The 14,544-nt window shown below is 41.2% G+C and overlaps 1 protein-coding gene across 2 annotated transcripts in view; it reads right to left on the minus strand.

Moving 5' to 3' along the window:
* NTRK2 (neurotrophic receptor tyrosine kinase 2) overlaps positions 1-14,544 on the minus strand; it is a 210,892-nt gene that overhangs the window by 34,778 nt on the left and 161,570 nt on the right. For both annotated transcript variants that reach the window (XM_054185016.1, XM_054185015.1), the window contains one exon: positions 11,318-11,552. In XM_054185016.1, coding sequence (XP_054040991.1) covers positions 11,318-11,552 — 235 coding nt within the window. The remainder of the gene's footprint in view (positions 1-11,317; positions 11,553-14,544) is intronic.

The following is a 14,544-nucleotide window of genomic DNA, read 5'->3' on the forward strand; positions in this document are numbered from 1 at the left end:
GCTGAAAGGGCTTTTCCAAACTTACTTCTTAGAAAATTCTCATTTACACTCTCAATCATGGCAGTGCATGCACATTTGTTTTTGAGACAGTAATGACCTTCTGCCTGAACAGCTCTTTAGCCTCCTGATTACACATCTTGCCCTATTATATTTCTTGTTCACAATTCTTGCCTTAAGCAAAAGGGTCCGGGAATTAAAAGACACTTTACAGAATCCAGCATTTGTTTGCTTGTTTAAGAGCAAGAATTTAAGCTGTTCTTACAAGTTGGTGGGTAAGGCAGTGATTAAACTAATGACTTCTTTTAATAATTAGAGATAGAAATGTTGTAGCATTCCTGGTTTGGAAAAAAATGGCAGCACGTGTATTTTCTGTAAAGTTGCTGACAATAGTTTAGTCTCATCTACATCATCAAGGATACACATTCTTGAAAATTGTTGCTGACTATTCATCAGTTGCCTCTTTAACCTGGGGCCTACCACATCACTGTTCTTCATGACTCAACTCTGATTAAGGTGGTTCCTGGGCACATAATGCATATGGGAATGTAGCTCCACAAGCAAAACCAAACTCAGTCTTTCCTCGTAATTGTCACAAAGGAAAAAAAAAGCCACAGCAAATTAAAAGTATGATTATTCCAGGTGAAATCAAGAGTTAAAATATAATTTAAAAGTTAACTACATTGATCAGCAAAGACAGAAGACGTAACTTGAGCAATGTTATGCTTCCATAGGTTTTAAACTAAGGCTCACCTACTCAGTGTACTAAACTTTTGACCAACATAAATATGCACTGGGAATAGCTTGAAAACAGACAAGATAACTTTTATGTCTCACTGGAGAACAACACAAAAACATAAGACTAAATAAGGGTATAGGTTTGAAACTTAATTTGTATCACTTATCAGGGTAGGTACCTCTACCTGAGCATTTCAATGGGTCTGATTCTGCTCCCAAACCAAAGACATGAGACATCACTATTGCAATATCAAGCCTTGGATGAGATGAACTGTGGAAGAGAGGGAGGAACTGATTGTATACAGAATTCAATGCAAGCCTTTCAAATCCTTAAGGGCTGGACAGCAGCTTTTCGAGGATACTGTTAAGGGACAAATAAATAGAAACTTCTGAAAGTAAATTCAGGGGTATTAAGCTTTAAATTATGTTTCTTGAAAGCATTTCAGTACACTGGGAAGAACGAAGTTACTTCCCACTCATGTGGCTTTTCTTCTGCAGATTTGTTTACCTACCTCATAGAGACGGAAGCATTTGAGTCACCACGATCTTTTCTATTTTTATTTTATCTGTTCTTGATATCAGAGGCATATTCCCTTACTCACCTTAAATCAGGCCTTCATCTCTTCCTAAAGTTAGGCCGCAGCTAGAAGCTTGACAGCATTTTGTAAGTGTTTTGGCTCCATATTATGTAAGACTAGATTAATGCAAAGCCAAGTTATCTCTGACGTTTAATTACAAAGTTCATGAGCCTGCAAGATGCAAAATCACCTCAGTTCTGGGGTCCTCACCTTGTGGAAAGCTTGGAGAGATGTTCCTGATAATTTGTCAAAAAACAGTATTGTTCATTATGTTTGATATTGAAAAGGCTTCACAAACGCATCTGCATTACAACTACATAGGTAACGTAAAGTCTGTCCATGTTCTCTGCCACCAACGCCAACAGGCTCAGATTGATCTGTCTTTGCTAATGATTTCCCTTCCTCTCCATGTTGGAGTAGACACATGCAAACTGCCTGGTTGGCCAGGTACTCCATCACACAGCTGAAGGACCCAGAGAGTAGTGAAGATCTATGTGACATGCAGTATCACACACTGCTTTCCTTGTTCCCCATTTCCACTCACCATCAGTAGCTCTTTGCTATGCATTCACCAATCTACAGAGCCAGATTTGTAGGCTCTGCTCTGTTACTAGCTGATGCTGTCCTCTCATCCTCTCGATTCATCCTGTTACACATAGCACTTCATAGTCTAATTGTCTAGTTCTTCCTTTCTGTGCTTCCTGAGTTCTGTGAGCCAAAACAGTGCCCACTGCCCTTTGGGCATAGGAAAAAAACCCGCATATTTAGGAAAACTGCCTAGCAACTGCTTTCCCTATTGCAAGGAGTGAGGCCATTTGCATAAGAAAACTTTCCAGCTGGAAGCTTGCAAAGACTCTGCTGGGAGTTGATTCTGTGATCAGTCCTCAAAGAAGAAGCCTGGTTTAGTCCTGCTCCCTCTGGGTGGCCTCTCTGTGCTGTCCCCATCAGTGGGGGTAGCGGCACCATCGCAAAAGGTGCACCAGTGCTCAGCAGCAGCCAGGAGCTGCCGCTCCAGCTTCTGACTGTGCTCACAGTGCTCCCAGAAATCTTTTCTCATTTTGTTCCCACATCATCTTTTCCTCACACTGTGCACATCACACATCACAAAGTCAACAGCTTCAGCTGCTAACCTTTGGAGTTCTGTCATTTGCTTTGCAGAGTTCCTGCCAAAAGCGACAATCTGTAGCACTACAGTACAGTATCTCTCTCTCTCCAGATATTTACATGTGGTTCCTACCCACAATTACTAAATGGCAGTAATGGTCTGCACAAAGACCTGACCCAGGAAGAAAAACTACAGAAATCACTTCATCATTTCTCTTGCTGTCCTATACCTGGTCTCTAGAAAATGTTGCCTGTAGACTTTTCACTTTGTAAAGCCTCAAACAAAACATTGGCTCTAGTAAAGTCAACAGAAGAAGCTTCCACCAATCCACCAACTACAGTCCAGCAGATTGTGAACAGAGTTGGTATGGAGGACATGGCCCTGGTGCTAAACATCAAAACAGCAGTCAAATAATTTCAGCATCTGCAAAAATGGCTTTGTAGGGCTGTGCTGCTACTTAATGGAATGAGCCAATTTCGATCAGAATTCTGCAAAGCTCTCCAAATTGCGGTTCGTAAAGCTAATTTCAATGTGTGAATCATTGCTTTCCTGCAATTTATATCCATATGTGTGGTTATTTTTGAGAATGATTCAGTTTTGTATATATAATTTTAAAAGGACTTTTTAAGTTAATGAACATCTGCGCTAAGAGGCCCTCAACAGAAAAGCTTGTGTCAGCCACCGGTGATGCTGACTGTGTAAACTTCCTGCTATTCTATAGGCATGCATATGGATTCTAAGGCTCTTACCAACTGCATACAGCAGGAGTAACCCCACTGAAAACCATAACATTAAAATGCTTTAAAAATGGGGTGGGAAACCCAAAATTTCCATCCTTGAAAACTGTAATATCATTTTATAACCACAATGGGACCAAACAGTAAATTTTCAAAGCTTTTAACAGAAGCAAACAGAGGGAAAATTTCCATTTGAAAATTTCCAAACACTTTGATTATGTTTTTGATTGACATACATTCAGAGCTTTTAGCTATAGAGTAGTTCAACAGGATTTCTGCATTTTCTGGAATATGTTTCTAGGTGCTGCTTCCTGAATGAATTTATTTTCTCAAGATAAACCTATTTCTTGACATTCTGCATGAGAACTACGCTGGCGTAAATCTAGTGTGGGTCGATTTACAAAGGAATAATTAGACACCCAAATTCAATGGGTAATCAAGTAACTGGTCACAGAAGCAAGGTCACTCTGCTCTAGTTTGTCTTTTAATCAGCTCCATTTTTCAACCTAGTCATTATGTTTTTCTCTTTCTGCCTTCCCTACACTCTTTGATCTCACAGACTGAAGGAGAATGTGCTCCAGGAGCCATGGCGCTGGCTTCCCACTTGCACATTTCATGTGAGGGGGCTTAAATCTGGCAAAACAAAGCATTTCCCAACCTCACAGTTAAAAATCTCATTTTCTGTATTACTATCATGTCATTAACCCTGCAAGACAGAGTTTAGTAAGAACTCACTGTTAAATGCAGCACACTACACATGCTATACATCTTATGTTCCTTCTCCTAGCCCTAATACAGAAAACGTACTGGGACTCCCCTCTTAGGATCTGTCTCAGTGAAAACAGATGGAATCAGAACTGTAAGTAAGACCAATGACCCTGGTGTGAAGATGATGAGAAAACTTCACTTGGGACGTGACTACATCTATAGCCATGCTAAAAAAGATGGAACTGTACTTGCCTGAGACAAAGCTGAATTTGGCCTCTCTGTGCAGAACTGAGCAGGCTAGAAAACTGCAATTCCAGACAAAACACCAGAAGTCAGGGATGTGTAGGTAAGAGCTGGAGAAGCAGCATGCTTCCTGCACACAACAGAATATATTCTGTCATGGACAAGTAGTAACAGGCATCAAGCCATGCCGCTAATCCTTCAGCATCAGGATAATGCCATGTCCTGGTGCACAGAAGTTTCTAAATGCTGACGTTGTGGTGACCTTTAAGAAGCTCCTAAAAGCCCTCTAAAATCATTAGGCCTAATTCTGTTTGCAATTATGTTATTCTAAGTTCAGAGTCACTGCACTGACTTCAAGGCAGCTAGTTCGGATTTACATCTTTTAAGTTAGCCCATTATTTTCTGTACTGTTTCCAGTTGCATGAAATCATCTGTGCACGTCCTCCAGGGCTGTTGGAACCCTCTGTCCTCCCCAGCACTACACATGATGCAATGAGCCTCTGACGGAGGAGGAGAGCTGAGAAGTCCATGTAGGGAAGCAGATAATTTCCTTTTGAGCAGTGCATGCAAAAATAGCAGCTAATAAAAAGCCTTCAAACTGTGCTTTCAAACTGTGACAATTCCATACACACACCTACGAGGATGCCTTGACAAGCTGCTTGACTTCTCAGTAACTCTTTCTTGTTTTCTTTAGTGCAGCCTCCTCCAAACTCCCCCACACAGGTATTCATCTCTGTAGTCACAGCTGAGACCTGCAGGTGTTTGCTGCTATTGCCCTTTCAGAATAGACAGACACTTGTTCCTCCCTGTAAACATTTGTATCGTGGTGCTTGCGTGGCTAGTTACAGCCCAAATAATGATAAAACAGCCTTTTCTTTTTTTAGCCCCTTGCTGTCATGCGTTAATTCTCTTTGCAAATAGGCATTTGGTACTGGAAATAGCTTAAGCGAAATCACTCTCTGGTGATTATTTTACTATCACTATCTTTTAGTAAGTGCTCCATATAGAGAGGGTCACCAGAAAAGTGTATTATGCAGTTGCCAGAAATACAGCACTCTGCAATATTAGGCTCGCACAGGAAGGAAGGACAGCAAGATGCTCTTTGCCATTTCACTACTCCAATACTAAAGTTATTTCACCATCTTCAAACTGCTACTCTAGCTTTGCTAAGCAACAGTGGAGATCAGAATTGGGACTGTTTGCTGAGGACTGTAATATTCCCAACTGTCAAAAAGGTTTCTCAAAAGGGTTTTTGACCTTTTTATGTAATGATGAGGTCTGAAAGCTGGGTATTTTTAAAATTGGCCTGGAATAGTGAATTGTGTAATCCTTAGTTTTTCTGGAAGTCTTCCGGGGAGGCTAAGAAGTGTAATAACTTCTCACATCTTAACTGAAAGTGCATGGGAACTCTATGTTTTAAAAAGACATCCTTTCCCAAAATACTCACTTAACATTAACATTAAATAAAAGTGATCAAGAAACAAAACATTAAAAAACAAAGACACAAAAATCTAGGAAACTTCCTTACAAATCTTTCTCACTCCCTCAGCTGTTTACTTTTTGGTACCATGATTCTGCTTAGTTCTTTACTCAACACCAAACTAGACAAGACTTGAATTTTAATTATTTTTTTTTTAAAAAGCAGCCCCCAAAGCAGCTAAAAATAAGAGAGAGACAACAGTCTTTCTGAACCACTAGAGGTACAAAATGTGCCAGTATGAACTGCAAAGTCATTCACTGAGGGACTGAAACCAAAAACTTCTAACAAGCCGGGATGTTCTTCATTTGGAAGGAGTGAAAGATGAGAGTGGCCCAGGGCACTGTTTGACAACACAGTGACTGTGTGCCAATGACATACACTATGTAAGTCTAGGATGTACCGTGCAGCACGTCTTCATTAGAGGTTGGGAAGTACCTCTCATCCAAGAACAGGCTAAATCTCATTTGGAAAGTACTCCACACAGTCCTAGTCATGTCTGTACCGGAAAGAGACGCTGAAACTGCTGTTTCACACGCTGGAAGTCATGGGAGAAGGCCACCATGAGGAGAAGAAAAATGAAGAACCTTTTCTCCTCACAGTGTGTCTTCTTTAACCCTCCAACAGAGTCTGGCAGGGGACGGGAGTACTTTTGCTAAATGCACTTGAGACATAAAGGCTAGGAAAGGAGGAGAATAAAGTGATCAAGTGGGCGTACATTTATTATGAGTTAATTCAGCTTACTGATAAAAAGCCCTGGCAGCAGGATCCTACTTATTTGCAACATTCACTTTCATGGAAGGGTCTGTGTGACAGGACAGGAATGATCCAGGAGTTAGAAATACGAGCTTCAGAGACACAAGACTGCTGCTATCCAATTTTGTGGTATACCTGAGAGACATTTGAGAAGTCCGTCAGCATTTTTCAGGCTGCTCCATATTTATTTATTTAGCTAAAGTCTTTCTTCAGGACTTGCATGGGATTGCCTGCATTTTTGTTTCCTCTCTTGCTGTAGGATCTTGCTTTGGGTGAACTTCAGTTCCTACACATCTCTGAGGACAGGTCACAGGGCCAGATGTGCTCTGAGGGGTGTCACCAAACCCCAGTAATGCCAAAGACTGGTGCAGCTGGTGCACTGGTGCACTTACAGCGTTATACAGTTTGCCAGATCAGAAGGCAATTCTCACTGAGACTGATGGGGGTGGCTGACACCTCCTGTTGTGTGTCAGGTGTCACTGACTTTCTAAGATCCCTCAGGAATTTTGCCAAACATAATTTCTCTTTAGGGGCTTAGGACACTGTTGATACCCTCAACATCCCCTCCTCTTTTCCCCTGGCAGACTGGAATTTTTATGGGGTTTGGTGCCTTATATAGAAAGGACTAAAGTGTTAATGAGTGTTGGGGTTTTCCATGTGGCTTGAGGAGGCCTGAGGTTCTTTTAGCTCGTCCTACCCTTAACACCTACTGCATGGCTTCCTGCAAGAGTGCAAGGCTTGGGCTCAGTAACCTATGTTGCTTCTTCCAACCCTACATGCTATCCTCTCTATTAAATAGCAAAACATGGTACAAAATATGCAGAAGATTTTAAAGAGAACGTGGTCACTGAACTTTATACTGAAACACATCCTCTTCTGCCCCATCTGTGCCAGAACTAGAGGAAACTAATTTGTGGCTTATGAACCTCTCCGTCCCTTTGGGGTGACTTGGGCCTAAAGGAAGATGGAGACCTCAATAATAGCCTCGGTCTTTTGATGGATCCTTGCTTGGTTTGTACAAGCGGAGGAAAGAAGTCCTTATTTTCTCCACTGTTCCTTGTGTTGTTGCATAAAGGCAAGTAAATTATACAATAACTAAACAGGGATTACACAACTGAGCCCCATAAATCTAAATCAGAAACAGAGTCTCTATCCTGCACTGGACAAACATAAAAATGTGCGAGGGTGAAATTCTGGTCCTAATGAAGTTAATGGCCAAGCTCTTCCTTACTCTGGTGAGATCACAGTTTCATCCAAAACCTTGGCTCAAGCCTGTAGTTGGCTGACCCAAGCTGGATATTTAGAGCATATCCTTGTTAAGTTTTTCCAAGTACTGGGATAAGAGGACCTTCCTTTTTTTTTTTTTTTTTTTTTTGAACAACCACTTGCAAACCTGATCTGGAGGCCTAAAAAGGGTCTGATACACTATCTCTGAGTGCAAGAACAAATATTAGCAAAGTAGTTGTTCCCATGCTTCAGTGTCAATACTTTCAAGCCACTGAAAGCTGCTGCTGACTCCCACTATTTGGGTATCAGAGGGAAAGATGGGAAAGCCTGACCTGTGGGGGTTGGGAGTCCAGACGACAGAAAACAGACATCAAGAAAACAAATAAAAGCCCCTAATGAACCTGAGACCTAAGCTCTGCAAGTAAATAACTTTGTGAAATGATCCACTGTGCTACAAAGACTGCAGTGCAGCAGAGTGCTGCTGGAGCTATTTGGCACACAGACCAAACTAATTACTTGACAGTTGTTTTAGTTTGGCCTGAGGTGGACAGCAGTGATGGGTAAGAAAAGCCACTGCAGTTTCTTCATGTCACCAGGCTCATCTGGTCTGACTATTGAAAACTATTGATGTTACACTGAATGCTAGCATGTACACCAGGGCTCCCCCCACCCACAAGATTCCTGCCTGATGAAAAAGAAAGGAAAAAAGAATAGAGGAGAAAAAGGAAAGCTTGTGCAATCAGGGCCATGCATCACATGTATTCCTAGATCAAGGGTTATTTCTCTCCCCCTCTTCCCTGAAGCATCTCTTAACAACTGAGCTGATTCAATGCAGAATGTCATTAGCAATCTAACAGTGAACAAGGACTGGGGATCATCCTTATCTTACAGAAGCAAGCTATAAATAATCATCTTGGGCAAATCTAACATCCTGACAGAGTGGTAGGATCCAAAAAAACTGATTCCAGTGTATTAATAAACACAAATGCTGAACCATTTCTTGCAGAGCTTTTTGAAGCTGTGTAAATCCTTCCAACAAGCATCAGATAAAGCTGTCAAGTTTGGGGAAGAATTGCTTCTATGTATGTAATTAAGCCTGAGCAGTGAAAAAGACTTAGCCTGCTATAAACAATTAGGTATGGTAGGTCAGTGCCATCCCAGTGTCATCGCTGACAGTTTCATTACTTAGGCCTGCCATGAACATAATTCTCTAGGCAACCATCTGGAAAGTCATCATAGCCTTGACTGTTTCATGACCAGCTTCTGACCAGCCTACATATGGCCCAAAAAGGGCAGGCCAAAGGCTTAACTGTGAGTTCGAAATTTTATCACTGTGAAATACGGTGGCACAGCAGGCTGTCTGTCCTTCCTCTGCACCATCTAGAAGCCAGCTGGAACATGACGGGCCAGAGAAATGGTCCTTCTTGTTTTTCTCACTGTGCAGAACAAGTGACTACCCACCCAACTTTGTTTCATACCCATCCATCATACTGCAAGCCATGCATGCATGGCATGGAACCATGCTACTTCACATCTTTATTCATTCCGCTCTGGCACTTGTCTACGTCTTTCTCCCTTCATACACACTTGTGTCTACTACTAACACCTCTCTACACCTACCTTTCCTGCCTTTTTCATTCCCTCTCTCACATCCATGATTACACCCTTTTCACACTATTCCCTCTTTCTTCTCCTTTGTTACACCCTGGATCCCACAGATCCTCCCTTGGCCTCAAAAAAAGTGATGAAGAGGGAGAGAAGAAGCAAAGAAAGAGTGATTCTGTATAAGAGACAGTGAGAAAAGCAGTGTGCCCCTTGAAGGAGAAGTACCAAAGGACTATCCATGTTACCCAGAATTCCCCTTGGTGAACCCCTGCTTTCTCCAGGTCACAGGTTTTCTTCTAAATTTGTGCTTCATTGGGTAGAAGCTTTGCTTGAGTGCTCATGTGTAAGACTCAAGGATTAAACCCAGAGGTACAGGAGCAGGTAAGATGACGCCAGATTCAATACACTGTCACATGTCTGTGCCAGGCCTCACTTGTCCCCAGGAAGCCCATATGATAACTTAGCTTCCATCCCTTTTTGCAGGTAGTTTTTCTGCAGCATGGAGTATTAACTTTTTTCCAAAAATAAGCAGCGCATTTATTGTTCAAAAAAGCCGCCTCTGACTGTCAAGGCCTTTGCAAACACTCACTGTTAAGCATGGACATTCATTCTTAAGTGTAATGACGAACATGGTAAACAAATCCATTTTAAATGAAATACAGAACAGAGACACGCCTCCAGTCCCAACTAATATTGCTCATACTTCAAATGCAAAACCAAGAAACCCTGGCCTTTGGTGCTCACTGATGTCTTTGCAAACACAAACAGAGGCAGTGATTACCATTCTGTATATTTTTCCAAGTTCTGAAGTGCAGTCATGCTTGTTTTACATTGACCAAATAGCTCGAAGTGCCAAGTTTCCAAAATAACAAAATATAAGAGGGATCTGCCTCTTGTGTTTACTAAATACTAGGTTTGCCTTTTGGAAGAAAAGACAATGAAGAGAGGAGACTGTTACTTCTCCGCTGTTAAGTGAAACAACACTCAACAACTATTCTTGTGCGCTGTTTCCTGTGTTGTGTCCCGCTTCATCTGGATGTAGAGACAATCTCTTTCTGGGCATCCCACAAACACTGACGCTGAGGTGACACTCTCCTTTATGGACACAGCAGCCCAAATTGTGTGGCTAAGGAAGAGGCCTTCATTTTACCTATAAGGAATTCAGTGGCAACAAGTCATGTGAAAGGTAGATACAGAAAGTGTTCTTAAAGATGCTGAGTGGCTTATCTTACAGGATAAATTCTAGGGTTTATAAACTTACCAGCTTGGCCACAGATTGCCTTCCCCAAGCCACAAATACCCGATAGCTTCAGCTCCAATCATCAAATTACACACATGGTAGCTAACAGCAAATGCTGTCAACTACATGACTTGCCACATAGTAAAAACACAACATCAACAACAGTAATTAATGTACACAGTTCTGTTTATCCTAGCCATCCTAGAAGCCCTTTGTAAACTTCAGAGATCATTTGATGGCAATCAAGCTCAGGAAAATGGCCTGGGTCAGATGAACGAGTGCAATGGACTAGTTTTACCCATCACAAAACAACTCTTCAACCATAAGCAGTAAGACTAATGACCTGGCTTAAGGCAGGAGAAACTTACTGACAGGATTTCAAGTGCTGGGTATATAACAATTTCTCACTAGTCTCTTCCTGAGTAAAATAACTGGTCCAGTACTGCTGGCCAGTACTTATACCTCCTCTGGTAAACTGAAACATTATGCAATACCCAAAGGTTACAATTTCCATTGGTCTTAGCAATACGTAACAACGTATTTTAATAACTTCAAAGTGTAGGGCCAAATTTGATTACCCACTCTTTCTTTTTATCTGCTGCTGCTTCTTTTTCACTAAAGCCAAGCAAACATGCAAAATTTCTGCACAAAGAAAAAGACCTTTTTGTGATTTATTATTAGAATATAAAGCCAACATATACAAACAACAGGACCTGTGAATCTTACTCTGATTAACTCTCTCCAAATTTACCAAAACTTTGGAACTCAAAACCAGGTTCTCCACACTCCAGCCTCTAAGTTACTTGACTGACAGAAGTTCGAGTGTAAAAGCAGAATCAGTCACATCAGCGTGGTAAGATGACTGAATAAAACCTGGGTTATTACCAACTACAGCAGTTCACTTACCCTATAGTAGTCTGTGCTGTACACATCTCTAGACATCCCAAAATCCCCAATCTTCACCAGTAGGTTCTCACCAACCAGGCAATTCCGGGTAGCAAGATCCCGATGCACGAAGTGCTGCGACGCCAGGTAGACCATACCAGCTGCAATCTGCTGGGCAATATGAAGCATCTGGGATTGGGTCAGCTCAGCAGGACGGTTGCCTTCTGCCATCAGTACTGCATCTGGTCCGTGTGCCCTGCACCAAAATACAAGCTGATTAAGTAATAGGCCACTTGTAAGCTGGAGAGGTGAAAGGCATTAGTGAGCCTAAAGCCGCACAACTGGCTCGCTCAAAAATAATAACAAAAAGGGCTACGGATTCATTGATGAAATAGGGGAAAATCTGTATCTTGTCTTTTTTTATTTATTGTTTTCCTTCACTGTGTGAAAGACAGGTGGTGTGAAGAGCGTTACACAACAGGAGATATATTGCTTATGGAAATAAGGCACATGCATTCATAATAACACCCCTTTGTCAAAATCTACCTTCCTCCCGTTCCGTTCTCACAATCTAGTAACCTGGACGCTTTTAAGATTCAGTTGTCAGCGTGAGCCATCTTGTCCACACTGAGCTTTTGCCAAGAAAGGCTGGACCAGACGACCTTTGAGGTCCCTTCCAAGCTGGTATTCTACAATTCTATGATTCTTTTCCAGAGAAAGGCTGGCAAATGCAGCTGTTTGTTAACTGAGGAAAACCTTATCACTCTATAAAGTAAAAGGCCACAGAGCGAAAGGCAATGCATAGCATCACTTTTCCTATGACTGGCATTCTTTGATTTCTACAGGGACACAGTCCATTGACCCTTCCATCTTTTCTTAAAGAAGAAAGAGCTAACTTCATTCTGAGATGCTATCTGAGAAACAAGGGTAGCTATTTTAGATTTACACTTCTAATTTCCTATGCAAATGCCCAGCGGAAAACTATTTTTGCTTCTTTCATCACCAAGGGTGATTCCTGCCTGAGATGGGAATTCTTTGCAATAGGAAGAGGACACAAAAAAACACACTATCTGGAAGAACTAAACAGTTTCAGAAATATGAGCTTTTTAAGACCTAGCAGGTCCCTAAGATGCAATAATCAACTGATTAATGAGAAACTTGTATACACTCCAGCAGAAGGAGAGCCATTTTGCATTTGGAAAGCCCAGGAAAGTACTGTAACACATGTGGTTCACCCATCTTAACTATGTTAGCTCTGATGTACATGTGTAACATTCTAGTATCTTGAAGACAGAAACATAGAAACATTCCTACATACAACATTTTAAAGTAAGAATTACTAGCTAATCCTTATCCAATTCATGAAGTCATCTGGCAATCATTATTCATGTGACACATCCCATAATATTCTGAATATCTCTTTCCATCCACTCCATTATTCTGGGTTTTCAGATGCCTTTTTTATTCCATTTTGCAGACTATTCTTTCTGAGAGATCACATCTTCTCTTCCATCCTCAACTCTTTTTTTTTTTTTAATACTCAAGAACTGATTTTTATTTTCTCTCAAAAGTCCTTCCTTCCTACAAAAAGGACTTTCAGAGAATCACCTTTCTAATCAATAGAGGTGAGGCCTTAATTTTTCCCTACGGGAAGGGCACAGGATTTTGGAAAAGACTTGGAAATTAATCAAAATCTGAGATCAAATCTGACACTACCTATTAGAAATATGATATTAAAATTGCCCCAAGGGAAGAACTTCATGGGTAAAGTGACAGATGTAAGAAAGAAATGAAGGAAGGTGTATATCATTGCGGGGACTGCATCTGGTATCAGGCAAAGAAGCTCTCTTCCACAGTGTACATTCAACTAGTCTGGGTTGGTGGGGGTAAGACTCAGAGGCAAATTCCTATTGAAAAGCACTGTACCTTTTCATTGCATGAATTTTTTTCATGCCTGCTCTCAGATATTAACCTCTGAGTGGCTAAATTAGAGAACTCTTCATCTTTTGCTAGCTTCCCTGAGGACATGGTCTGTATCTAATGAAACTTGTGGATTATTCTCAACACTCCATCCACCTTGCTGTCCTCTTGGTGCTGGCTGTAGATGAGATGATCGTCAGTGTCTGCAACGGCCACAAATATTGACAGAGATTTCTTCGTATTCACTAGCTAGAACAAGCAGAGGGCAGGCATGACTTTGAGGCTTTAGTCCTAGATCTGGAACAGCCTTTGGCTGCATGCAGTTAGCAAGGCTCATTTGGGTTAAATTTCGGATTTGCTTTTCCCTGGCAGCCTTTGGTGGCGCTGCAGGGTAAGAAATACAGGCTCTTAAAGCATGCTTACAACTAACCTCTGATCTGCAGCACAAACTGCAGCAAATGTGATGGGAATGACAAATTGGAGCTTAGGTTTAACAGCTTGTCCCAGCATAATCATTTTATGTTCTATAGACAAGGGCTGATTAATAATTAAAAAAAAGAGAAGACCTAAAGTAGGAAATACACTGTCTGCTAAACTACCTTTCTCTACAATAATTCAAAATCAGAGTTAGGAGGTAAGAAAAGACCAATCAAAAAGAATAAAAGAATAAGTATTTCTTATGAAATAAGAAATTGTTTCTTATCAGCTGTAAATCTTGCTTCTTCTAATGGAAATTCAATGTTCTGAAAAAGTACTGAGGAGGCATCTTAGGAAAGTGCCATTCTCTCTTGGTCCACGGCAGAGGTCCAAGCTGGCAAATGCAAACGCCCTGACATAGCTCTGACAATATACTTAAATCCTTTGCCAGAGAAACAATCAGTCTTGGAAAAATAGTAGTGTTTGCTCTGCATATGCAGTTCAGGCCTCGGTCTCTCTGCCAAATCTGGCAGCCCTGCCAAGAAGGGAGGATGCTAGTTGAAGTCATTTGCTTTTACGGTGTGGCTATTTGTTCAGTGGAGATCAGATAGACAGCAAACTCATTTCACGTAGGCTATCAAAAATACATAAATAGTGACACCAGTAGTCACTAGCTATTTCAGTCAGACAGAAAATCTGAACCCATTTAAAGGGACATCAGTTTTTATTGTTTTACAGCTGTGTCACAGGTATCTTTCTAAAATGGTGGTACCCCTAGTTATCTTCATCAGGAGAGATCTCAGTAAATCGTGATAATCCTTCAATGAAATGAAGGTCTTGAAAGAACAGTCCCTTATGCAAACAGAATTTTTAACACAAGAGCAAAAGCTATCTCTTAACTGCTTATTTTT

The sequence above is a fragment of the Rissa tridactyla genome, chromosome Z (assembly GCF_028500815.1).
Source record: "Rissa tridactyla isolate bRisTri1 chromosome Z, bRisTri1.patW.cur.20221130, whole genome shotgun sequence".
NCBI lineage: Eukaryota > Metazoa > Chordata > Aves > Charadriiformes > Laridae > Rissa > Rissa tridactyla.